Raw genomic sequence first — 24141 nt, 5'->3', positions numbered from 1 at the left:
CATTTTCCAAACTGTTTAATGCTCGCTTTAAGTGTTTTATTTTATATATTTTGTATAAAAGAAACAAAAATCACTTCTTGGACCCAAAATAGTAAAGTATGAGAAGCAATCCGTTGTTTAGACCCAACTGGAAAGATTCTCCTGTTTCTTTCTCTTGTATTGCCAAAACAACAGTTTTTTATGCCACGTTCCTACAAGTTTTATTCCTGGTTACCACCTACGTCTGACTTTATTTCACCAGACAAATCCAGTGTATCCTGTAACAACAGCTCCATGACTAAACTTGGCTTTGTTTATGTTGTCCAAGCATGTTAGTGGAAATGAACCTGTTTCAGATGATCTGTGACACAGCATTAGAAAACTTCCACCATCATAATGAAACCTACTGAACCCATTTTCAATGGATGAATCACAAAGTTAGCAAATCACGTTTAAAAAATCAAGCATCCTAAATGATGGGACCCTCAGTTTTCTGGTCTCTGCCCTCATGCTATCACTATCTGGTCTGATGGTCATTGAGCTGAGAGTGAAGTTTCTGAGATGAAAGCAGCTTCCATGGGCTCCCCTATGAGTTCAAACAATCGAAACACTTCGTAAAAGCACACCAGAATAATATCTATCGGGAAACATGCTCAAATTATGCTTGAAAGCCATAACTCTTGAGCATAACTGGATGAAAGAAAGAGAAAAATAAAAGGGTGAGCTTTCACAGTTGCCTACATTTAAAGCTTACCTTCCACTCCTCCACTTTGGTGTTGACTGCTGCCATAATTGGGTCATTTTCTTCAGTCATGTTATGAATCTTGTCGGTTAACTCTCTAACCTGCAAACCAATTAAAAGAAAAAGCACACTCTCAGGGGCCTGCTTTAATATCTTGCATCACACACGTATTTAAAACAAGGAAAAGTCAAGTAGATTTAACATCTTTTGTGATGATTTTCCCCTTTTTCTGTGCAAAAACATTACTGAGGAAGAATAAATTTATCAGACGACCCATCTCAGCACAAAAACATATTTCCCTTACTACCAACAGCCTTAGGATGGAGTCAGAATACAGACATAAAATAACAAAAAGCAGTCTTTACTTGAAGTTTTGTGTGATCCCTCTCTTTCCTGAGCTGGTCCATAATCGAGTCAGTCTGCTGCACAACAATCTTCATCTTGTTGTACTCATCTGTCATCTTCTCCATCTCCTTTACAGATTCCTCCAGGCTCTTCTGCATTTGCTCATTCTGTGTCTTCAGGTGTGCATTCTCATCTTCAACTCGCTTTTGGACACAAATAATACAGTAAATTACATTTGTGGATGCATACCTAGAAAATTAACACATGTTGCAAATCAGCAGTGGAAAGAGCAGGTAATAAAAGCTGACAAAAGCCATAAAGAGAAGCCATAAAGCAGACAATTACTCCATGAAAACAGCACTGATCTTGCACATTTTGGCAGTGTGCAGTTTAGGAACAACTTTGTTGCCAGGGACCTTAACTTTTAAGTGATCACTAAATTCTTAAGTATGACACTACAGTCAGGACTGATGAATAATTCACCTGTTGCCTCATTCAGCAGATGAGAATGTTAACAAATACGAAAAAAAACCTGAAGGTCTTCCAAGTACTGGTAAAGCTGGCGGTTGGCCAAGGTGAGCTTCCTCTGAGTCTCAGCGTTCTCGTCTCTGGAGGAGAGCGGCTCCCTCTGATCCAGCTCACTGCGATAGAAGTCAACATCCTGCTGGAGCTGCTCATTCTGATGCCATACAGAAAGGATGGAATTAATTTCAGGAGGATTGGCAGATTGGACATTGAAGAACTGTTTTCAGTCATATTTCAGCCTTCTGACTCTGTGATCTGGTGGTTCAGGATGTCAGCTTTGGTTTCTTTCAGAGAAACACAGGGTCATGGTAACACTGATAAAAGCACAAATGCTAGCAGAGGTTTTTCATGGAAGGAAAATGCTAAAACACTCATACCTTAGCCTCATTTAATAGATGCTGAGCTAAAGTTTGGTGTCACATGATCAAATTCTGATGTTAGCCCAGATCTGGACAAGTGGGGGAGTAGAGGGAGGTGGATAATACAGTCGGTAAAGACGGCTCTCCCTTGCCCTGACTCCAACATGCCTCCATCTAAAAGGCTAGGTTATCCAGAGTTATCTCTGTAGTTATGCTGCTATAGGCTTAGACTGCTGGAGGATACACTGACCACTTTCCATACTCTACTGCTTTCTTCTGCTCTTTAACTGTATTATTTCCTGCTATTTCAGCTGTTAACTTTATTTTTTCTCTAAGTGTTTATATCCCCAGAAGAAGCTACAACGATGTTCTGCTGAGCTGTGGTGGCCTCATGGAGGGGGCCATCGTCTAGCACGCTGCTGCTAACCACTTAAACATTCTCCCTCTCCTGATAACTTTTTGCTTTCCTTGACGTTGGATGTGCTACTACTAGTTTACCTGCTGAATTGATTATAGATTCACTAAGATAAAGATAATAAAGTTAATATCTTACTTAATAGAATATTTACTAACAAATCACAATGTAGCCATAAAAATACTACTTGGTTTGTATGTTGTGTGTGTCTGTCTCCTCCCTTTCCGGTCGACTCATGGGTCCCCGGAAGAATTAAAAAGTCAATGCAAGTCAACAGGGCTAAAAATTTTCTAATCCACTTTGCCTTAGACCCTGGATCGCACATATGTTGTACTGCAATTTAAATGAAAAGTAGTGATGGGTGTATCAACCACGCCTGTCATGTACTTTGAGATTTATCTGCTTGTAAAAGTTCGTAATTAGCATGACTACATCGGCATGTCGCATATGTACGTCACCACATAATATCCCCCCCCCCCCCCCTAGCATAGCTGCTACTTACCACATGGCCAGATTTACTGTGGTTAATTCCACCTGAAGGAAGGGTTTGACGTTTGCTAAACTTACAGCCATTTTCCCCGTTTTTCTCCGTGTCTGGTTCAATGACGTCACTTTCGTGAAGCACATTTGTAGTCCTGGACTTATTTTCACACAAAACCTAAAATATCGTTCCACCTGTTCGAAAATAAACGCCTTCTTGGTATCAAAAAGCTTCTTTAAAATTCATGGACATCATATGTAAAATCCATGGAACATAGCAAGTGGAAATGGAAAATAGCGTTTTTAGCCCCGCTGAATTGCATTAATTTTTTCGTTCTTCCGCGGACCCATGATGCGGAAGTAGATGGGCGTGACCTAGGCTCCCTATACTGAGCCAGGATCCTCTGGAGGTTTCTTCTTGTTAAAAGGGAGTTTTCCTCTCCACTGCCACTACATGCTTGCTTAATATGAAGATTGCTGTGACAGTGACTTTATGCAAATTGTTTGCTAATTGAGAGGGTTCCTTATATAGGAAATTTTTTACTGATTGGCTTAATGAACTGAACTCTATTGGAATGTTTACTGCATGAAGTGCCTTGAGACGACTCTGGTCGTGATTTCTGAATTGAATTGAATCACAACAGCAGATTTGCTCACAGCACATATTCTGGGTGATAAACATTTCACAAGATCTTTGCCTAAACCTTTGGTATTAAACTGTTGGGACTCAACCCAGTTATCAAGATATCTGATGAACCCGTGGATGGATTTTATCGAACTCCATTTACAACTGATCCACTTTCATATGGAGTAGCTTTGTCTCAATGGGAACAGCGGCTGTCCGCTGATCAGGAGGTGAGTGGTTTGATACCAGGATAATTTGGCATGATAATTAAACAGCTGTAAAACACCGACTTCCCTGTTTAAACATGACAATCCAAATCCACAACACACTCTGACAGTTGAGCTAAAGCTTGATGATGTAATAGCTGATTATTGATCAGAAAACTAACTGGGTGGAAACAGAAGGCTTAAGAATTTGCAATTTTCTATGAGATTTTAGATTTGACCAAAGCAACTGTACCTCCATCACTTCCAAATAAAGGATGAAAGGTGGTGGATGACACTGACTATTGTGAGGAGTAATAGGACTTTTATTTGTTATGTTGTTGCTTTTCAAAATAATTCTACAGGAAAAAATAAACACAAAACTACAGTACATTTGTATTTAAACAATATAAATTTCAACAAACATTTATTCTACACCCACTACTCTTACCTCACTAAACTTCCTACATTTCTTACCTTCTTTTTATTTTTTTTCAACTATCCAACAGTACAGAAACAGATAAAAATATGAGAAAACAGAAAGGAAAAGCTCATTAAACTATTCAGGACTGAAATAAAGTTACAGTGGAAACAGAAGGATGATGTCTGTTAAGTACCTCTCTTTTTAGCTTCTTCACCTCGTCCTTGGCCTCCTCCAGGCGCACGATTAGCTAAAAAACACACCAAAACACAAACCCCACACTGTCTTTTAATAATGTGCACTCACACCCCTGTATTAAAATGAGGATTAATGAACAAAAACTTTGGGATATTAATGCAGACAATGACTAATATATTTAGTGCAACTACAATAGTAATTTGGCTGTGCAATGAACATTTTCATGGTTGTCCCTCTTCTAAACCAGTTCATGCTTAAAGGGACTTTAGGGAGTTTTGAAATTTTATGCTCGCGATTGCCCCCTCTGGCCAAAAGCGTAACGGCAGCTTCAATAGGAGGCTCGTGAACGAGGCGCGCATGCTGTACGTGCACACTCCTTACCCCCAAATTCCACTACCTCCGCTCCGGCACGAACTCCGGAGCAAAATCGGTCCCGTTGTAGTCAATCAGAGCAATTCCACTCCTGCGGCTCTGCTCCGGCTGTGCTCCGGCTGTGCTCCGGCAGTGCGGCGCAGTGCGCCGCCCTCTGTTCCGGCGTCCGGCAAAAATAGAATCGATCCTATTTTTGCCGGATGCCGGAGCACCTTCGCAGTAAATGGACAGAAATCACAACCGCCCAACAGGAAAAGGAGCAAGCACAACTTCAGTTTTTCACAATAAATCGATAAACAAAAAGCGTTTTTTGCTTCATATGCACAGGTTGAACAACCTTTAACAACTATCAATGGCAGCTGAACTTTAAATGCACAAAAGTAAGCCATAAATACAGTTTCCACTATCAAAGTAGTCACACTTTGTTGATCCAAACACTGCTGATCTCTCAACACAAATGATGGACAGATTAAACAGTTCATGCCGATGCTTCTCCCACACAACGGGTGTTTGGATCTAACTTCCGCGTTTATTGCTCGGACTGTATCGCAAGATCTCGAAAATCCCGCGCACGCCTGTTTGCCCACCTCAGGTCTCCGCACCGGAGCGGAGCCGTTGTAGAGCGGGTACCAGTAAAAATTGAGTTCGGAAGCGAGCGGCTGCGGAAGGCGGGGGCGGAGCGGAGCGGAGGTAGTGGAATTTGGGGGTTAATGAAAATAACAGCTGAGACGAAGCTCTGTGAAGCTGACAGTCCCTTGTGAAAGATCTTGAAAAAGCTCCCGTTATGTCTATTGCTGTAGATGAGTCCACAGACAGAAGCAACACGGCCCAGTTGTGTGTGTGTGTGTGTGTGTGTGTGTGTGTGTGCGTGTGTGTGTGTGTGTGTGTGTGTGTGTGTGTGTGTGTGTGTGTGTGTGTGTGGCCCGGAGGACAGGAGAACGCGCAGCTAATTAATTAAATAATTTGGTTCTGTACCTTTCTCTTCAGCACAGCCGACAAAGGTTTATGATGGGTCAGTCCTCCTGCATGCTCAGATCATTCCCTTCCCTTGCTTGAAAAATTGTTCCAAAATGAAAGTTGAACCCACATCTTTTTTATCTGTGAATTCAATGCCGTTCGGCGAGTCTCAAATAAAAATTTGGGCATCTTACTGTAAAAAAATATACCATTAATGTGAAAAATAAATTCTGAAACAACCCTGTTCACGTCAAGAATCGAACCCGGCTCTTCTGCACGAAAGTCTGAAATCTTACTAGGCTAGCTAAATCACCAGTGGCATCTTCTGTATCTGTAACATTTATATCCTGAAGACAGCTGAAAAAACGTTCAAAGAACGGTTCAGAGGGCTATGCCTGAGCGTGAACACGCATGAAGCAGCCTGCTCGACCCGAGCAGCTCTCTTTTTCTGTGATTTTACAGAAAAACAGGCAATCACAGTAAAAATGCCAGGGCTCATTCTACAGGACCAGGGCATTGCAGGAGAATGTATGAAGAAGAAATTACATGTTTTGTCTGTCAAACTTCCATAATGCCCCTTTAACACCAGAGTTTAGTCAAAATAAAATAACTTATTGTTTTAAGGAGTATAATTTTGTTGTGTAAAACCTAACACTCATAAATCTTTTAAACAGTTAATTAGCTGAGAACGTGAGAGCACTACGGGTGGCACACTCATACCTCTTCCTTGGTTGTCTTTTCCTTTCCCATTTCTCTCTTTAACTGGGTCAGCTCCTTCTCCCTTTGCTCCAGCTGGGCCTCGAGCTCACGGATCTCATCCCTGAGTAGGCGGCTTTCTGGCCCGGTGCCGAGATGCTGAGCCTCATGGATCAGAAACAAGACACACAAAAACCCAAACAGCCCCCACCAGGAAACCCCTTAGTCTTGCATCACCTCCATCTGTTTACAAAGCCAAACTGTGTGTTAGCTGTCATTTAGAGGTTCTCAGAGGACTCATTCACTACAGAGAAAACAGTGGTAATGTAAATCCTCACAACCTTAGGAAGATAAAACAATCAAAGCAATAATGAGCATGAAACTAGAAGCAACTGCTGTGAGTGTGTATGGAATTAGCAGTAATCTTCTTAGATACTCCATTCTCTTGTCACTACAGCCAATCCCATCCCAGGGTTACGCTCAGTGATTGGCTAAAGGTTTGGCACTATTACTGGTAATAACTAAGCATGAAAAGTGATTACCAGTCACACACACAACAGCGTTGTTTACATGTCTAAGTGGTCCCGTTTCTTTTGTAACAAGGAAAGCATGGCAGTACTTATACAAGCGACACAACAAACATCTTCCTGTGCCTGACTTTCCACACAAACAAAATAAGGAACAGATCCAGTAAGATAAGAACGCTCATTCAGTTCTAAGGTTTTATGTAAAAGGAGATTATTCTATTTGATTGCAGAAAATGAGACGTATTAGACCGCGTCATTATTATTTAAGAAAAACTGACTCAGTGTAGGAGCTTGTAATGGTTTTCAGGTTTTGCTTTATTGACTAAATGAATATGGACGTTGGGCGCCAGTCAGGTCTCCATCCTGACACATGGGATAAAACAAACAAACAAAAAACAGCATACAAGTTGCAATGGTAAATAAAATAAAAACTCCTGTTACACAAGGAAATATATTACCAGACATATACCCTTATATTAAGTTGTCTGACCAAGAAATGAACGGAGGTAATAGTCCAGAAGAAAATCAGGTTTGGGCAATTTCACAGATGCAGTTTATTTAGCTGACTTTGTCCGTAAAGGAGAAGCGGTGCTTTCAGGTGAGTGCAGAATTTTACTCTCGCATAGGAAAAGTTGACAGGGGTCGTTTAACAAATCAGAGTGATGAGCAGTTTGAAAAACGCGTTCTCAGTTTTAGTAGATCATTTACGTGAAGGAAGAATATCTTCAATTGGCAATCCGGTGACATTAAGCAATCCATCAGTTGTTAAGTTGCAGTGAATATGGTGCATCCCGATGATGACATCGCAGTTGAAAATAGCAAATTTATAAACTTGTTTGTTGAGTGTTTCTTCCGTCTTCCAGATCTGTCTGTCTCAATCCTTGAGGGATTAACAGCCTCTTTGATTAGAAAAACAGCCCGTTTACTCGGTAGAAATCACTGTGCACCTGTGTTCACACCACTCTGTTCACAGGTGGAGAGAAAGTCCGTGGAGCTTGGAGGCGCTTTCTATTTTTCTGTTAGGGTGCGGCAGCCGAGTGCGCACAGGTGCAGCGGATTTATAATCAGGAAAGTGAAGGTGAGGAGCGGTGGAGTGCTTAGCTCTATGTTGTCATGACAATTTCAGATTTGTTACATCCCTCCCCCCCATGAATACCAGCATGGTAGGTGGAAAATTCAAAATACCATGTCTGTGTACATTTTGATTTGGTTTTGATTTTTTTCCTTTTTTTTTTCCCATTAAGATTTTTGATCAATGGGAGGAAATCCAGTTAAATCTTCCTCATCACTGTCTTCTTGAAAAATCTTAATGATTTTTTGTTTCTGTAGCCTGTCCCATTCTCTTGCCGTAGGATAACAAGGTTTCATTTGTGATACGTGGATTATTCTATGGTCTTCTCCAGTATCTTCCAGCACAATTTCATAATTTACAGGCCCAGTCTTTTTGATGACTCGATATGGTCCTTTCCATCGAGGTGCAAGTTTTGCTGTGAACGATTTATCTCCTTTTGATAAATGATGCGTGCGTATCCAGACGCGAGCTTGGTTGGAGTACTTGTCATCACGGTGTCTTTTGTCATAGTTTCTCTTCTGGTTCTGTTTTGCCTTTTCCAGGTGGTCTATTGCGAATTTTTGCAGTTCAGCCAAGTGTTTGCTTATAGAATAGGCAGCAGTATCGGGATTACTTAGATTTCGGATTGAGTTCGGCATCTAGAGGTCCTCGAAGATGGCGTCCAGTATTCAGTTCGGCTGGAGTGATTCCAGTGGATTCATGAACGGCGGTGTTTATGGCAAAATGAAATTCAGGTAAGAATTTGTCCCAAGTTTTGTGTTTTGCATCTACATATGAGGCCAACATGGTTTTAATGTTGCGATTGACTCTTTCCGTCAAATTCGTTTGTGGGTGATATGCAGAAGTTCTTTTAGGTGTCACGTTCCATTTTTTGCAAAGTTCATTATAAAGAGAAGAAACTAATTGAGGTCCTTGATCAGAGAGTATGTATGTAGGTACACCCCAGCGAGTCAATATTTCCTTTATTAAGTGTTGTCCTACAACTTCAGCGGTGGCTTTCCGTAAAGAAAAAATTTTGACCCACCGGCTGTAATAGTCAACAAATACTAGCAAGTATATGTTACCATTGTTGCTGCGAGGAAAGGGGCCCATGAGATCTACTCCGAGCATTTCCCATGGTTTGTTTATGGTGGGCTGTTGAAGCTTACCAGGAGGCTTTCTGGTTTCGGGTTTGCACACTTGACAAATTTGGCAACAGCGCACATAGTCTCTGACATCTAAACTCATTTTTGGCCAAAAGACAAGAGGTGCAGTCTTTTATAAGTTTTATATCTACCTAAATGTCCTGATAAGGGATTATTATGGTAGTGGTATAGAAGTTGTGATCGGAGAGAAGGCGGTATGTAGACTTGATAAGTGGTTTTGTGAGGCAGTTTAACCACTCGGTAAACCTTGTCTTCCAATACTGTATAAGTGATTACTTGACTCTCCTTTCTTTCACCTTTTTCCATTATTTCAGTATATAATTTTTGGGCAAAGGGGTCTGTTTGTTGTTCTCTCCAGATGTTTTCATCTGTAATTTGTAAAGGATCAGCTGTGTGTCGTTTTGATCTCAGTACAACAGCACAAGAGGAAAAAGAATGTTCTGAGTCCATGAGTGGAGCTCGTGAAAGGGCATCTGGTACTGTGTTGTATCTCCCTTTCCTGTATTCCACAGTGAAAGTGAATTATTGTAGATATAGGGCCCATCGGATTAATCTGGTGCTTGGTTTTTGTGTTTTGAATACCCAGATAAATGAAGAATGGTCGGTTACTACAGTAAATGGTTTTCCTTCCAGGTAATATCTCCATTTTTCTAATGCCCATACCACAGCGAGACATTCCTGTTCTGTCGTAGAGTAATTTCTTTCTGCTCTGTTTAGAGTTCGACTGGCAAAGGCGAGAACTTGCTCCGTACCTAACCCAGTTTGTTGGGCTAAGACTGCCCCAAGACCTGCACCGCTGGCATCTGTGTACACAATGAAAGGTAAGTTGAAATTTGGATGTCCAAATACAGGAGGAGAGGTAAGCAGTTGTTTAATAGTTTCAAAGGATGTTTGACATTGAGGAGTCCAATTGAATTTTTTTCCTTTTCTTTTCAGTGCATTCAATGGTTCAGTGAGGTGAGAAAATCGAGGTACAAAGCAGTGGTACCATCCCGCCATTCCAAGAAACCTTTGTAACTGTTTGAGGTTTGTTGGAACAGGGAAGTCTTGTACAGCTTTGCTCTTTTCTTCATCCACAGTTATCCCTTCTGAGGAAACAGTGTGCCCAAGAAACTTCAGGTGTGTACGGAAAAACTGACTTTTGTCCATATTCACAGTTAAGTTACCTTCACGTAGTTTATCCAATACAGCTTGAATGTCCTGTTGATGTTGTGTATGGGAGGAAGAGTAAATGATGATATCATCAAGATATACGAAACAATTTTTTCCTTTGAGTTCCCCAAGGACGATTTCCATCAACCTTTGGAAAGTAGCTGGTGCGTTCTTCAATCCAAAGGGCATTACTTGGAATTGGTATAATCCAATGGGGCATACAAAAGCAGTTTTCTCTTTGTCTGTGGGGTTCATTTTGACTTGCCAATATCCACTATTGAGGTCTAAGGTGGTGAATATGGTTGCTCCAGCGAGAGATTCTAGGATTTCTTGTATGTTTGGTAGTGGGTACGAGTCTGTGTGGGTAGCAGCGTTGAGTTTGCGGTAGTCTACACAGAAACGTAGTTTAGGGTCATTTTTTTTGTACCAGTACAACTGGGGCGGCATATGAGGAAGTAGAAGGCTCAATGATTCCTTGTTCCAGAATTTCAGATACATGTTCCTTTATTATTTGCAGTTTTGTGGGCGAGACTCTGTATGGTTTTTGTTTTATGGGTACATCGTTAGACGAGTAGATTTTGTGTGTGAGTACATCCGTACATCCCAGTGAGTTTGAACACACATCCGAATTTGTTTCCAATTGCCAATGTAATGAACTTTTCCCAAAAATCGTCAAGGTGTGCTTTGTCAATGATGTTTTGGAAAATATTTTTATTCAACAGAACAGCTGGTGAATGAGCTGGGTTTATTGCAGTGAAAAGAGCAAGTTGGGGCTGGTTAATTGATGAGTTCTGCCCAAATGCATACTGTTGTTCTGGTTCCGACTTAAACCAATATTTAAGTTCTGCTACATTCAGTTGTAGTCCTGAGAGAGAGAGAGATAAAGTCTAGGCCAAGAACTGCTGAAAAAACAAGACTGTGTGTCGGTAGAATAACACAAGGTAATGTGATTACTTGAGTCTTCACTGTAATGGTCAAGTCGCTCCATCCAAGTGGTTGTTGACTTCTACCATCGGCCAAGTATAGGGGTCCTCTTTCCCAAGAGTTCATGTTTTTGTTTATTTTTGACCATACATTCTCATTGATGAGGGTGTATGAAGAACCAGTGTCAAGAATTCCTGTTCCTTTCCAAGATCCAATGTTTAATGATACTAATAGTTGTGACGGTAATGGGCTGCTATAGGTAGAAACAGTAGTACAGGTTTCTGGAGGTCCAAAGGTAATAGGAATTCCTGTAGTCATCGGTTGAGTCGGTTGATTTTCAGGGATAGATGGTGAAAAGGTACGATGTTGTGTGGGCAGGTAGCAGGTGAATGGTTACTTTTGCAGTGCCAACAAAATGCCTGCGTTTGATTGCGTGATCTAGACCTTGTGTTCTCCAAATTCGGAGCTCGGTAAGAAGATGGTTTTGTTGAGGTAGTTTCTTTTTTCCGGCTTTCATAATGATGCTGTTATTTCTGTCTTTCTCCAGTTGTTGTCCCATCCGTACAAGTTCATCTACAGTACTCACTCTGCTACTACGTAGTTGACTAGCCAAGTTTGGATTGATATTTTTCAGAATCAGTTTTATTATTTCTTCTTCTGTGATTTTTGGTTTCCAACGTTTACACAAGGATTGGTACATATAAGCAAAATCTCTGATGCTTTCATTGTCTCCTTGTGTTCTTGTTCTGATTCTTTCAGCTAGTTCATCTTCATAGTCTTCTGTGAGAAAAGCAGATCTGAGGCCTTTTTGAAATTCGGTCCAAGTTCGAATTTTTTTGTCTGGCAACATCCCACCAGTCTCTAGCTGTGCTGTACAACACATTCCTCAAGGTTGCCATTAGCTCTTCACCAGTTAGAGGATTAAGGGCTAAGTAGTCTTCACATCTTTCCAGGTAACGAAGAGGATCGGGGTTATCTTCCATCTTCCCATACGTTGGAAACTGTAGCTTTATTGGACTTTTTCCTAGATGGCTACGGTTTGCAGGTATTGTAGAAAACTCAGGTGTAGTAGTTTGAGCCACAGGTCTTGCAGTAGACACCATCCGGGGTCTACTTATGACATCTGTGGTATCTGGTAAGTTGTAATATGCGGATTGAGTTGTTTTGATCTAATATAGCCTGCTGAACTTGATGTACAGATTTTACATTTGTTGAAATGTCCTCACACATATGTCTTAGTGTGGGTCTTTGATCCGTCAGCTCCCTCTGCAGGTTGGTGACGTCCGTTTGCAGGTTAGCAATACTGGCAGTGATTGGGGTTAACTTCAGTTTGCTGGTGTTTCATTCTCCACCCAAAAGAAGCTTTTATTTGCGACAGGAAGTATTCAAATTGTGCATCAATGTGCCCATAGATTTCCTGTGTTTGTTCTTTAACTCCTTCACTTTTGTTTCCATTTGCTTAGTTTGATCTCCATGTTTTGATTTAAATACTTCATTATCAATTTCAGTTCTGACCTCTGTGTATGATCTCCAGACTGACCTTGTGAGGGACAAGGATGTATTGTGGGAGGTAATCTTGCAGGTGAAGAATTCTGGAGAGTAGAAGATGGCTGATCAATTAATGGAGGACCAAGCAAATCCAGCCCTGTCAACTCCATGTCCAGAAGAGTGCGTGTTGTGGTACACCTGATTGCAGAAATTGCAGGAGAAGTAGTCCGTCCCATTAAATCCATCATTTCCTCATTATGGTCTTGCGTGCTCATTTTTATTTTGTTTCTCTGACCAAACAAATACGTTCGGGCCCCACGTTGGGCGCCACTATTTTATGTAACGGTTTTCAGGTTTTGCTTTATTGACTAAATGAATATGGACGTTGGGCACCAGTCAGGTCTCCCTCCTGACACATGGGATAAAACAAACAAACAAAAAACAGCGTACAAGTTGCAATGGTAAATAAAATAAAAACTCCTGTTACACAAGGAAATATATTACCAGACATATACCCTTATATTAAGTTGTCTGACCAAGAAATGAACGGAGGTAATAGTCCAGAAGAAAATCAGGTTTGGGCAATTTCACAGATGCAGTTTATTTAGCTGACTTTGTCCGTAAAGGAGAAGCGGTGCTTTCAGGTGAGTGCAGAATTTTACTCTCGCATAGGAAAAGTTGACAGGGGTTGTTTAACAAATCAGAGTGATGAGCAGTTTGAAAAACGCGTTCTCAATTTTAGTAGATCATTTACGTGACGGAAGAATCTCTTCAATTGGCAATCCGGTGACATTAAGCAATCCATCAGTTGTTAAGTTGCAGTGAATATGGTGCATCCCGATGATGACATCGCGGTTGAAAATAGCGAATTTATAAACTTGTTTGTTGAGTGTTTCTTCCGTCTTCCAGATCTGTCTGTCTCAATCCTTGAGGGATTAACAGCCTCTTTGATTAGAAAAACAGCCCGTTTACTCGGTAGAAATCACTGTGCACCTGTGTTCACACCACTCTGTTCACAGGTGGAGAGAAAGTCCGTGGAGCTTGGAGGCGCTTTCTATTTTTCTGTTGGGTGCGGCAGCCGAGTGCGCACAGGTGCAGCGGATTTATAATCAGGAAAGTGAAGGTGAGGAGCGGTGGAGTGCTTAGCTCTATGTTGTCATGACAATTTCAGATTTGTTACACGCTTTGTTTGAAAAACTAAACATACTTAATTATTCCAGAAGGTAGCTTGTCATCTGTGTGGCCATCTCAGTAAAAGCTGGAGTTTTAGGGAGTTTGCTGGTCTGGAGCATATGAGTGTGTGTTAACACAATGGCAAGGAGGAAGCAGCTTTTGGGAATCTGATTATTTATGAGTTTAAATTGTTTTATAGTGAAAAACATTTACAACATCTTCCAGTCTGAGATAAGTGTATATGTCAGCAAGTTCAGCTTGACATCAGACCAAAAAAAAACACTAAGAGGCACTGTAAAAACCCAAGAGCTGCATCTCAGACTAATGAAAGGTTCAACACGACGATTAGAAACACTGAAAAAGTGCAACTTGTTTTAAAGGGCTGCCGAGGGGAAGATCACGGCAGCAACGCCCTAAAGCCAAAATAATTTTGCAACAATGTCTTTTAGACAGATGAGATCAACATGGATTTTTCCTTAGCTTTAAATTCCTGTTGATAAAAATGAGATACAGCTCATAGGCACCAACTGCACATACCAGCTGTCAGCAGGGTGGTGGAGGCTGATGATGTGGGCTGGCTTTGCAGCCACTGAGGCTTCCATCAACAACTCCAATTTACTTTCGTTGATTTAAATAGTGCCACATAAGGGAAACCGTGCAAAATGAACTCAAGACGTTACTTCATTTATGAACTGAAATGTAGAACTGTAAATTTAACAGACTGAACATTCATCTTTGCTGTGACTGCAAACAGATCCATCTGACATTGGGCTGGGACTCACCCTGAGCTCCTGCTCCAGCCTGGACACCTTTTCCAGCAGATCGTCCTCTGGGGTACAGAAGGGTTAAAAACAACAACTCGGGTTTTGCATAGAGAGTATTTGTCTGGCAAACATATCTTGTTTACTGACCAACTTTGGCTTGCTTAACCATATTTTCTTCGAAGAATGCTTCTGCAATGGTAACTTGCTGATCTTTAATCTAGCAGGTGGGAAAAAAGACAAGACGCAAGTCAATGACACATGTAAATCATCTCGACACTGCTGTGGACTATACATGAAATGTTTTTTTTTCTTAAAATAAATTGTGCCTGTAAGGTAGTCGGTTAACAGATGTGCACAAAAATAATCAGTGCAGAAATAACAAAACCTGAGACCTTCAACAGCGCCTGACCCACTCGCAGGACTTGAATAATGTTCTCTGGTGTTTTATCCTTCACCACCCATTCTTCTGTCTGCATAAAAAACAACGTTTCAAATAGAACATCTGTCAACGGTAGGGTCATTTATGCTCATAAAAACAATGAAGGAGTTCAAGACCCCATCTAGATCAGCAAGAGGTGGAACTTAAACGATGTATGTGTATGTATATAAGATTAAAGCTGCACACACAGAATTCCTAACGAAGCTGAGCACAGATTGCCAGTGATATATGGCAGAAGTGGGAAACTCCGGTTGTTGAAGGCTGCTGTTCAGCATGTTTTATTTGTTTCCATGCTCCATAACATTTATTCATATGCTCAGCAGCTCTTCAAGGTCTGCAAAAGCCTGTTAATCACCTGATGACTAAAATCAGGTGTGTCGAAACAGGGAAAAACCTAAACATGCTGGAAAGCAGCCCTTAAGGACAATGATTGCTCACCTGTGAAATAGGGGACATAGAGTCAAAACTATCTAAGAGCTACAGTGGGGAACAACGTATTTGGCAGCCACCGATTGTACAAGAAGTCCCACTTCAACTGTGAGAGACAGGATTGGAGGATTTTAAAGAAATTATTTGTGCAATGGTGCAGAAAATAAGTATTTGGTCTATAACAAAATGTCACCTCTATACTTATGACAGAGGTCACGTTTCCTGTAGGTCCTCATCAGGTTTGGACACAGTAGCTGGAATTTCCAGCCACGTTTCAGCTTCAGTGCCTTTACTGATGGAGGAATTTTTTTGCCCAGAATCTCACTGTTGATGGTCCTTTTATCCCTTTCATTAATACAGATCAGTCGCCCGTCCCCTTAACTGAAGAGCATCACAAAACATGATGTTTCCACCCCCATGCTTCACACAGGGTGTGATACTATTGGGATGCATCTCAGCATTATGGCCCCTCTAAACATGGCAATTGGTGTTTATACCAAATAATTCTATTTTGCACTCATCTGGTCACATGACATTCTCCCAGTCCTCCTCTTGATCATCCAGATGGCCTCCAGCAAATCTTATTTATCTTCAAATTATTCTCTTCAGTGTTGGTGCTGCAGCAACAAGTGAATTTTCCCTCTGTGGGATCAATAAAGTCTATTGTATTCTATTTGACAGGCCTGGACATGCTGGCATAAGAAGGGAGACCTTACGGGCGCTGCAGGGTGTTCCAGCTCTTTTCAGGTCAGTGACCATTTCCCCTCATATAGTTTTGAGCTGTTCTCAAGATCATTTGTACCCCACTAATTAAGATCTTGCATGGAGCCCCAAGTCAATGGAGATGTCCAGTGACCCTGCATGTATTCCATTTTCTAATAATTGCTCCAAGTGGATCTCTTCTCACCAAACTGCTTGCCTATTGTAGATTCTTGTGCAGGTGTACAATCTTGTCCCTGGAGTCCTTAGACAACTCTGGTCTTGGCCATGGTGGAGGTTGGTGTCTAACTGTTTGAAGGTGTGAACAGAGGTCTTTTATACAGTTAACAAGTTCAAACAGCTGCCATTAACACATGCAGCAATTGGGGGACAGAAGAGCATAGAAGACAGGTGAAGTAATGGGTTTGTTAGGGATTCTTGCTTGTTTGTAGGTGCTAAATACTTATTTTTTGCACCATTATACAAATAAACAAAATAAATCATACAATGTGATTTCCAGGATTTTTTTTACATTATCTTTCTCTCACAGTTGAGGTGTACATTTCATGAAAAGTACTCTTTCATCTTTTTAAAGGTGTGGTTGACTGAAAAAAAACATTTTTTTAATGAATCGGTCACTGTGAGTTTTTCATGCAGGCTGAACATGAAAAACGTCTCCTACACTAATCTCCTGCATTAGCGTTCTATCAGCTTTGTGGGCCAATCGGTCTGGTGGGCAGGATGATGCGACAGAGTGGAACAAAATGGCGACCGCTCATTTGAAACAACTTCTACATCAATTTTGGACTATTTGGACTTGGGCTTCATTAGAATCAGGAGCAGATAGATGTATTTAAGTCCTTTAATTAGAAAAAAGGATTTATTTTTGCCAGCGGACCGCCTCATTTACCGGCATCCGTTGCGGTGAGTACGTCACTTTGTTCGTTGTCCAGTTGCATACGGAGATCCTTTGAAAGACATGGTAGAAACTGCCCCACAACCAAGAACAGTCAATGGAGCATTGCCAAACTAAGATATTTATTAAGTATAGCTTGCCAGGCTACTAGTATATTGACTTACAAGGCATTTATTCCTACTAGAGACCACTACAAATAGATTGATAAAATAAGTCACCCACACCACACAAGTGGGACACCTAGTAAAATCAGTGGCTGCCAAATACTTTTTGCCCCAAAGTACATTTTGTTGAAAAGAATTGCAATAATATTTTCTGTATTTTACAAACAAAACAAAATGCTGTCCAGTTAATCATAACCAATTACTCGTCCCTTACTTGAATTTATTTCATTCTGTGCTATTTTATGAAGTTATTCTGCTAAACAGGCTTTTCTTAAACATATGACAGCTATTCATTTTTAAAATGAAAGATCTTTACAAAAATGTATGCATTAAACCTCAAATTACTCCCAAATGTATTTAAAAATATAGATATTTAACAAAAAAAGGACTTGATAAAAAGTGAAAATATGAGTTTTGTTATGGGAGCTTGTTTTCCCCCCATCTCTTCTCTCATTGCACTGGCTCTAAATACAATGATGTGAAAAATATTTACAGATGTATTCACAGTGAATTCATTATTAATAAATAAAATATTCAGTTGAAATCTGTATTCTGAAAGTACTTGGGTTATATTTAATAATAACAATTGTGTTCCTGAAAGATTAGTCTAAAAACAGCAACAACAACAACAACAAAAAAACAGAAGTAGCTCAAGTAGGACAATTCATGCAACCGTTTTAGTAATAATGAGGTTTAACGCTTGTTTCCTCCACTCGCTTCGAATTAACTCGTTTTCTATTGTTTAAAATAAAGCATTAGTCTGACAGAGCACATCTGGAGAGTTCATATGATTTAAGAGTGGACAAATACCGAAATAAATGTGCGGACAACATCGTCCACTTCGTCCTTTTTCCATTCATGCACGTTCCAGGGGTCAAATCTTGACACTTTATTCCACACATGGCCGGCTGGCAGCATTTTGGACAACTGCTGTGGTTATCAATGTTTTCACGAGACAACGACTAAAAGGCTACTGCAGCCGTCAGGTGTACCAAATAACTCTACTCAGCTCCGCTGTAACCTCATATAAAACGTAGATTTTGGTAGGCTGCTTTAAACACGTCGTGTAAACGTTTCTGAAGTTTTGAAGCAAAAAGGTCAGTAAACTCTCATCCTAACTCCTGAGGTCTCTGTGAGGCTTTGGCTGCTAGGTTACGCTTCACAACTGCTACAGCTAGGAAGTAAAACTCACAAAAATCTTCAAGTGCTACAAAACGTCAACGAAAACACAACGAAACAATAAACGGGACCCTATAATAAAGGAATACCGCACTATAACGTTTCCGAAGAGTCTGTAAAGTGAGTTTCATCCATCAAAACGGGTTTAGCAGCTCTGTTGTTTAGCTAAAGTTTGACCTGCGCAGTCACCTCTGACCCGGAAGTACTATCGAAGAAGCGTTTAAGCTAGTTTGCACAAATGGAAAACAGTTTGATGAACTATGTTGTCCGAATTTACGCTACTATTTCTTGATTTTGATATAAGATTTGGTGTTGCTGCCGTCTGTCCTGTAATCACTTGGTAAGATAGACCTTAATGCGCATATTTAGACATTTCAGAACATAAAGACGGGTAACGAGCTAGTTAGCATTAGCGGATGAAGTATCTAGCTGTTCAGTTTCAGCTGTCAAACTGAGTTTCTCTTACTGCTCTTTTAGTGGTGTCTCGTCACTGTGAATACACAAGAACCACCTCGTTTTCCGTCATACTGTATTTTAAAGTAGATGTTAATGAGCGAGTTATATTGCTAATGATGTTGTTACTGACAAATGTCACAGCTCCGGGTCGTGGTTTGACCGGATAAGCTTAAAAGCCAACGGTCAGTCTCCATGCATACCTTTACTTGCTGTGCCATTAAAATACCTTACTTTTAATTATAGGCTAGAATAAATAATCCAGTCAATCAGAGAAGAAAATACTGTTGAAATTGCAGTTTGTTGCCATAACAGGGCTCAAGTTAGACAGAAAACATTTGATGTAATTGGCTTCATGACCTGTTCTAACCTCGGAACACAAAGTTTTAAAAGTTTAATTCTGTTTAATCAGCTTGGTAATGTAAGTACAATACAAGCGTTTTAAACTAAATCAAACTGTGCTTATTAATTTTGATTTCTGCCAACCCCTCCTTCCCTGCAGTGATCAATGAGGGCTTTGGCCAGCCATGGCTGTCGTGTCATGGAAGGAGATTTTATTTCTGACTGGACTGGTGGTGGGATGTTACTGGAACAGTCTCTCGTGTGGCTTTGTGTTTGATGATGTCTCAGCTATCCTCGACAACAAGGACCTCCGGCCCACCACCCCCATTCGCAACCTGTTTCTCAATGACTTTTGGGGCACCCCCATGGCTGAGGCAAGTCATGGTCCTATTTGGATACAGGCTTATTTTTCTCTTCAGAGATTGTATGTTTTACAGCAGGTGTGTTTAATTCCGGTCCTCAAGGGCAATTTGCCTGCTTGTTTTAGTTGTTTCTCTGCTCACACATTTGAACCAATGTGAGATAATGAAACCATTGAATCAGGTGTGCTAAAATGTGAATACCCCAGCTTAAGAGGATCTTAACATCATGCTTTGACCTATTTGCCATTTAATATTCCTAAAAGTGGCTGTCACTGTATGTAATAAGCAAGACTGTATATTTAATGCGAAGAATTTCTCCCACCTAAGCTTTTATTCTGTGGATGACCTGCATCTGACAGCACAATCGTGTTCTTTACAGGAGCGGAGCCATAAATCTTACAGACCCCTGACGGTGCTCACATTCCGACTGAACTACCTCGTCAGTGAACTCAGCGCAGCTTCCTACCACCTGTTAAATATTGTTTTACATGGCGTTGTCTGTGTGCTTTTCCTGCGGGTTTGCCGGTTGTTCCTGGACAAGACCTCCAGCTTAGTGGCAGCGCTGCTGTTTGCTGTGCACCCCATCCACACCGAGGCTGTAAGTGTGCAATTGAGTGGTGACAAAATGTTATTTAATATTTTGCATTTACTAAGTGTTATTGTAGAATATAGATTGGGATGCTTTGGACTTGAATGTCCACTTTTTGAGGTCTAAGAAAAACATTCAGGTTCAGCAGAAAGCTGTCATTCCATCCATCATCTGGGGCTCTTGGGACACTGTATTTGAACAAGTTGAGCTGAGTCCTCAGTTTGGCTGTCTTAGTTGGTTTTGACCCAAGTGCTTTTATGTTTTCTCTTCTCTCTGTCTCCCACAACTGTCTGGTTACTTGCAAAGACCAGTATTGTTTTAAATGAGGCTGCTTCTAAAGTTAGCGTTGACATGTTTTGAGGAGTGTTCCTGTGAAAATGTTATGAACAATTAATGCAGGGTTTTTCCTGCGTTTAAAGTAGCGTGGCGGCCACCTCCAGCTATTTTTGTGCCGCCCCAGCCTGATTTCACTCTGCCCCCAGCTATATGGATGTTGCGTCACTACAGGCGCGCTGTATCAGCAGCGGTGCACCGAATGCGCTAAAACCGCTGCAGAAAAAGATTAAAAATTGCTTTTCTCGCTAGCTGGTACGTATCAATGGTTGGTGCTATTGTAGGGTGACCATACGACCTCTTTGCCTCAGACATGTCCACTTTTCACTCTCTGCCCGGGGCGTCCGGTGGGGTTTCCTACATGGAATAAAATGTCCAGTTTTTCATCCAGGAGCAGGGATCGAACTATGGGGGCTAGATATCTTTCAGGGAAAGATCCAGTTTCTGCCTATATTACATTATTTATGAACTCTCAGCGTAGCGAAATTCTGCTGAGCGGAGAGGACGCAGAGCGCTGATCGTTGGCGCGCTCGCTGCGTCCGGCGTACAATACATTCTCAAAGTGGCGCAACAAAACATTATTATTAACACATGATTGTTCATATCTGTTTATATCCTCTGATATTCTGTCTTTTAATCGTTCCTGACGCGCCGCTCATCGTGTGCTGCGCTGATTTCACCTCACTGACGCAGCATCGAAAACGAGCACTCCGCTTTGCGGTCAGGAGATCCCTTTGATCTGCTCAAAAGTAAGTGATGAGGTGAAAGAATCCCGGCAGCAGTTTTTCTGGAGACTTTAGAGGAGATGCAGGAAGATGAGAGACAGACGGGACAGTAAAATAGTTGCATAAAAACAAGAAAACAAAGCTCGAAAGTAAAATGCAGGTAGATTTATCTCCACTACACGTTTTTACCTGTATAAAACAATAAGTTACACACATGTAATATTCATACATCTGATACAATTCAGATCACCTTCAAAACTCAGTCACACACCCAGGGCCGTTTCAAGACATTTTGGGGGCCAAGGCAAAATGACCCCCAACCCTAACCTGTACATAATAGACATGCCACCGTTACATTGTTAGCATCAGAAATTAAATGTTATTAGCATTTCCAATACAAATGCATGTTAATGAAATGCATTATATTTTACTGGATATATTTATGTGTTATTTTGACTAAGATGAGTGTTATTAATACAAACCTTAAATGTTACTGGAATGTAGGTGAAATATTTAAAAATATTTTAACTACAAATATCAGATGGGAAAAAGGAACTAAACACCAATCTAATGCTTATTATTGAGCCTTTTATAATATTTTGCCTTTAAAAAGGTGAGGCAGTTGAATGCACAGAGTATACATGTGCTGGCGCATGGTCAGGATGGTATCACCTCTGCCTCAGATTGAGCCAGGAAACCCTGCATTAATGTCACAGCAGTCATACACAGCTCTTTGATTGGCTTCAGTCACAACAGAGGCATTTACAAAGTGTTTTAAAACACCTCCGGCTGAATTTTTTTAGATACACTTACAGCCATTTTTCCTCTGCTCTTCTGTGTCTGCTTCAATTATGTCTCTATAGTGAGACACATTTGTAGTTCTACATGTAGTTTCACACATAACCTAAAATAACTTTTGCCACTGTTCGTATTTCTGAGGACTCATGGTCCAGAAGTAGATGGGTGTTACTTCGGCTACGTATAGGCAGTGACGGTCCAAGCTGAGTCTACATACATGATGTCTGTGGTAAAGTCACATTTCTGTTAGTAAATCGGAGGCGAGATGTCAGAATTTCAGGAGAAAGGGATTTCCCGATACAACCTTTTGACTTCCGATATGATACTGATATTGCAGCCTTCAGTATTGACCAGTACCGATACGATATCAGTAACAAATCATACATACTTTTACCTACACAGCTCACAAAAATTAAAGGAACACTTTAGATACATCAGATCTCAACATGAAGTTGGATATCTATACAAATAAGGACAGGGCAATGTCTTAGGAACAAAAGGATGCCAAGTCTGTTAATGGAAATAAAAGTTATCAGCCTACAGAGGGCTCAGTTGTGTAGACACCCTAAAATCGGAGTGAAATGAAGATGTGGCAGGCTAGTCCATTATTTCAAAAACTTAATTTCTGCAACTCAAATTGCTTTTCAGTATCTTGTGTGGCCCCATGAGCTTGTGTGCATGCTTGACAACGCCGGGTCATGCTGCTAATGAGACAACGGATGGTGTCTTGTGGCATTTCCTCCCAGATCTGTGTGAGGGCATCCCTGAGCTCTTGTAACCTGGTGCCGCCTAATGGACCGAAACATAATGTCCCACAGATGTTCTGTTGGGTTTAAGTCAGGGGATCGTGAAGGCCATTCAATTGTTTCAGTTCCTTCATCCTGCAGGTACCGCCTGCATACTCTTGCCACATGAGGCCGGGCATTGTCGTGCATTAGGAGATAACCAGGACCTACAGCATCAGCGTAGGGTCTGACGAAGGGTTCAAGGACTTCATCTCCATACCTAATGGCAGTCAGAGCACCATTTCTAGGCAGTAGTCTGTGCGTCCCTCCATGGATATACCTCCCCAGACCATCGTTGCAGGCAGCATAGCGTTCTCCTTGTCTTCTCCAGACTCTTTCACGTCTATCACAGGTGCTCAGGGTGAATCTGCTCTCGTCTGTAAAAAGTACAGGGCACCAGTGGCGGACTTGCCAATTCTGGTGTTCTTGAACAAATGCCAGTTGAGCTCTACGGTGCTGGGCAGTGACACAGGGCCCACTACAGGACGTCGGGCCCTCAGGCCATCTTCATGAAGTCTGTTCCTGATTGTTTGGGTAGAGACTTTCACCCCAGTGGCCCTCTGGAGGTTATTCTGTAGGGCACGAGCAGTGCTCAGCCTGTTCCGCCTTGCACAAAGGAGCAGGTATCGGTCCTGCTGATGGGTTGTGAACCTTCTACGGCCCTGTCCAGCTCTCCGAGAATAACCACCAGCCTCCTGAAATCTCCTCCATGTCCTGGAGATTGTGCTGGGAGACACGTTAAACCTTCTTGCTGCAGCATGTGTGGATGTGCCATCCTGGAGAAGTTGGACAACCTGTGCACTTCTGTAGGGTTAAGGAATCTCCTCATACTGCCAGTAGAGAGCCAAAACTAGCACGAGTGGAAAACCAGCCGACAAAGATCAACAGGGAGAAACTTGAAAAGACCTCTACATGTTAAACCAGTCATGTTTTAGGGCTGGGCGATATGACGATTTTAGACCGTTTTACGATCTATACATCTGACGGTCTGTCATTTTTGAGAGACCTTTTTATCACGATTCACAGCTCTGCTGTTGAAATTCTGCCTCTGAATGAAAAGGGAACTTACCTCAGGCGAATGGTACCGACCGAATTCCATAGTACCGACCGAGCACCGATTCACATCATTTCAAACGGTGCCTCGTTTCGGTACCCGTGCTTCATAACGAGAACTTGCCAAGACAGCTGCGCATGTGCAAGAGCGTTATGTCGTCGGTCCCTGATCCCTGCGAGCGAGTTGTAAACAGAGCAGCATGGTAGAAAGAATGCACGCTAACGCTTCGGTCCACTTCATACTTAACTAAATGTGATGGGTAACTGGGTGATGATCCAGCGACAGACAACGATCTAAGTGAGACATCCTCAT

At 41.4% G+C, this 24141-nt stretch overlaps 2 protein-coding genes across 7 annotated transcripts in view; one reads left to right on the top strand and one right to left on the bottom strand.

The window, feature by feature from the left end:
* cep290 (centrosomal protein 290) overlaps positions 1-18335 on the bottom strand; it is a 98443-nt gene extending 80108 nt beyond the window's left edge. For 5 of the 6 annotated variants that reach the window (XR_011520306.1, XM_070550240.1, XM_070550242.1 and 2 more), the window contains exons 1-9: positions 18020-18335; positions 14955-15032; positions 14710-14779; positions 14581-14627; positions 6342-6482; positions 4291-4344; positions 1599-1745; positions 1087-1269; positions 734-823 (exon numbers count right to left, since the gene is read on the bottom strand). Coding sequence is in view for 5 of the 6 variants with exons in the window: in XM_070550240.1 (XP_070406341.1) it covers positions 734-823; positions 1087-1269; positions 1599-1745; positions 4291-4344; positions 6342-6482; positions 14581-14627; positions 14710-14779; positions 14955-15032; positions 18020-18127 (918 nt within the window). In the remaining variant the exon portion in view is untranslated. Of the gene's footprint in view, positions 1-733; positions 824-1086; positions 1270-1549; positions 1746-4290; positions 4345-6341; positions 6483-14580; positions 14628-14709; positions 14780-14954; positions 15033-18019 lie in introns of those variants that run through there. The other variant, XM_070550241.1, reaches the window with a different exon arrangement.
* Positions 18336-18583: 248 nt separating this feature from the next.
* tmtc3 (transmembrane O-mannosyltransferase targeting cadherins 3) overlaps positions 18584-24141 on the top strand; it is a 79652-nt gene continuing 74094 nt past the window's right edge. Inside the window, exons 1-3 of the mRNA XM_015963806.3 lie at positions 18584-18728; positions 19344-19557; positions 19925-20143. Of these exons, the coding sequence (XP_015819292.1) occupies positions 19369-19557; positions 19925-20143 (408 nt within the window). The 5' untranslated portion in view covers positions 18584-18728; positions 19344-19368. The remainder of the gene's footprint in view (positions 18729-19343; positions 19558-19924; positions 20144-24141) is intronic.

Source organism: Nothobranchius furzeri, chromosome 4 (genome assembly GCF_043380555.1).
Source record: "Nothobranchius furzeri strain GRZ-AD chromosome 4, NfurGRZ-RIMD1, whole genome shotgun sequence".
NCBI classification, from domain to species: domain Eukaryota; kingdom Metazoa; phylum Chordata; class Actinopteri; order Cyprinodontiformes; family Nothobranchiidae; genus Nothobranchius; species Nothobranchius furzeri.
Note: the sequence above shows the minus strand (reverse complement) of the source record. Positions and strands in the feature narration are given on the sequence as shown.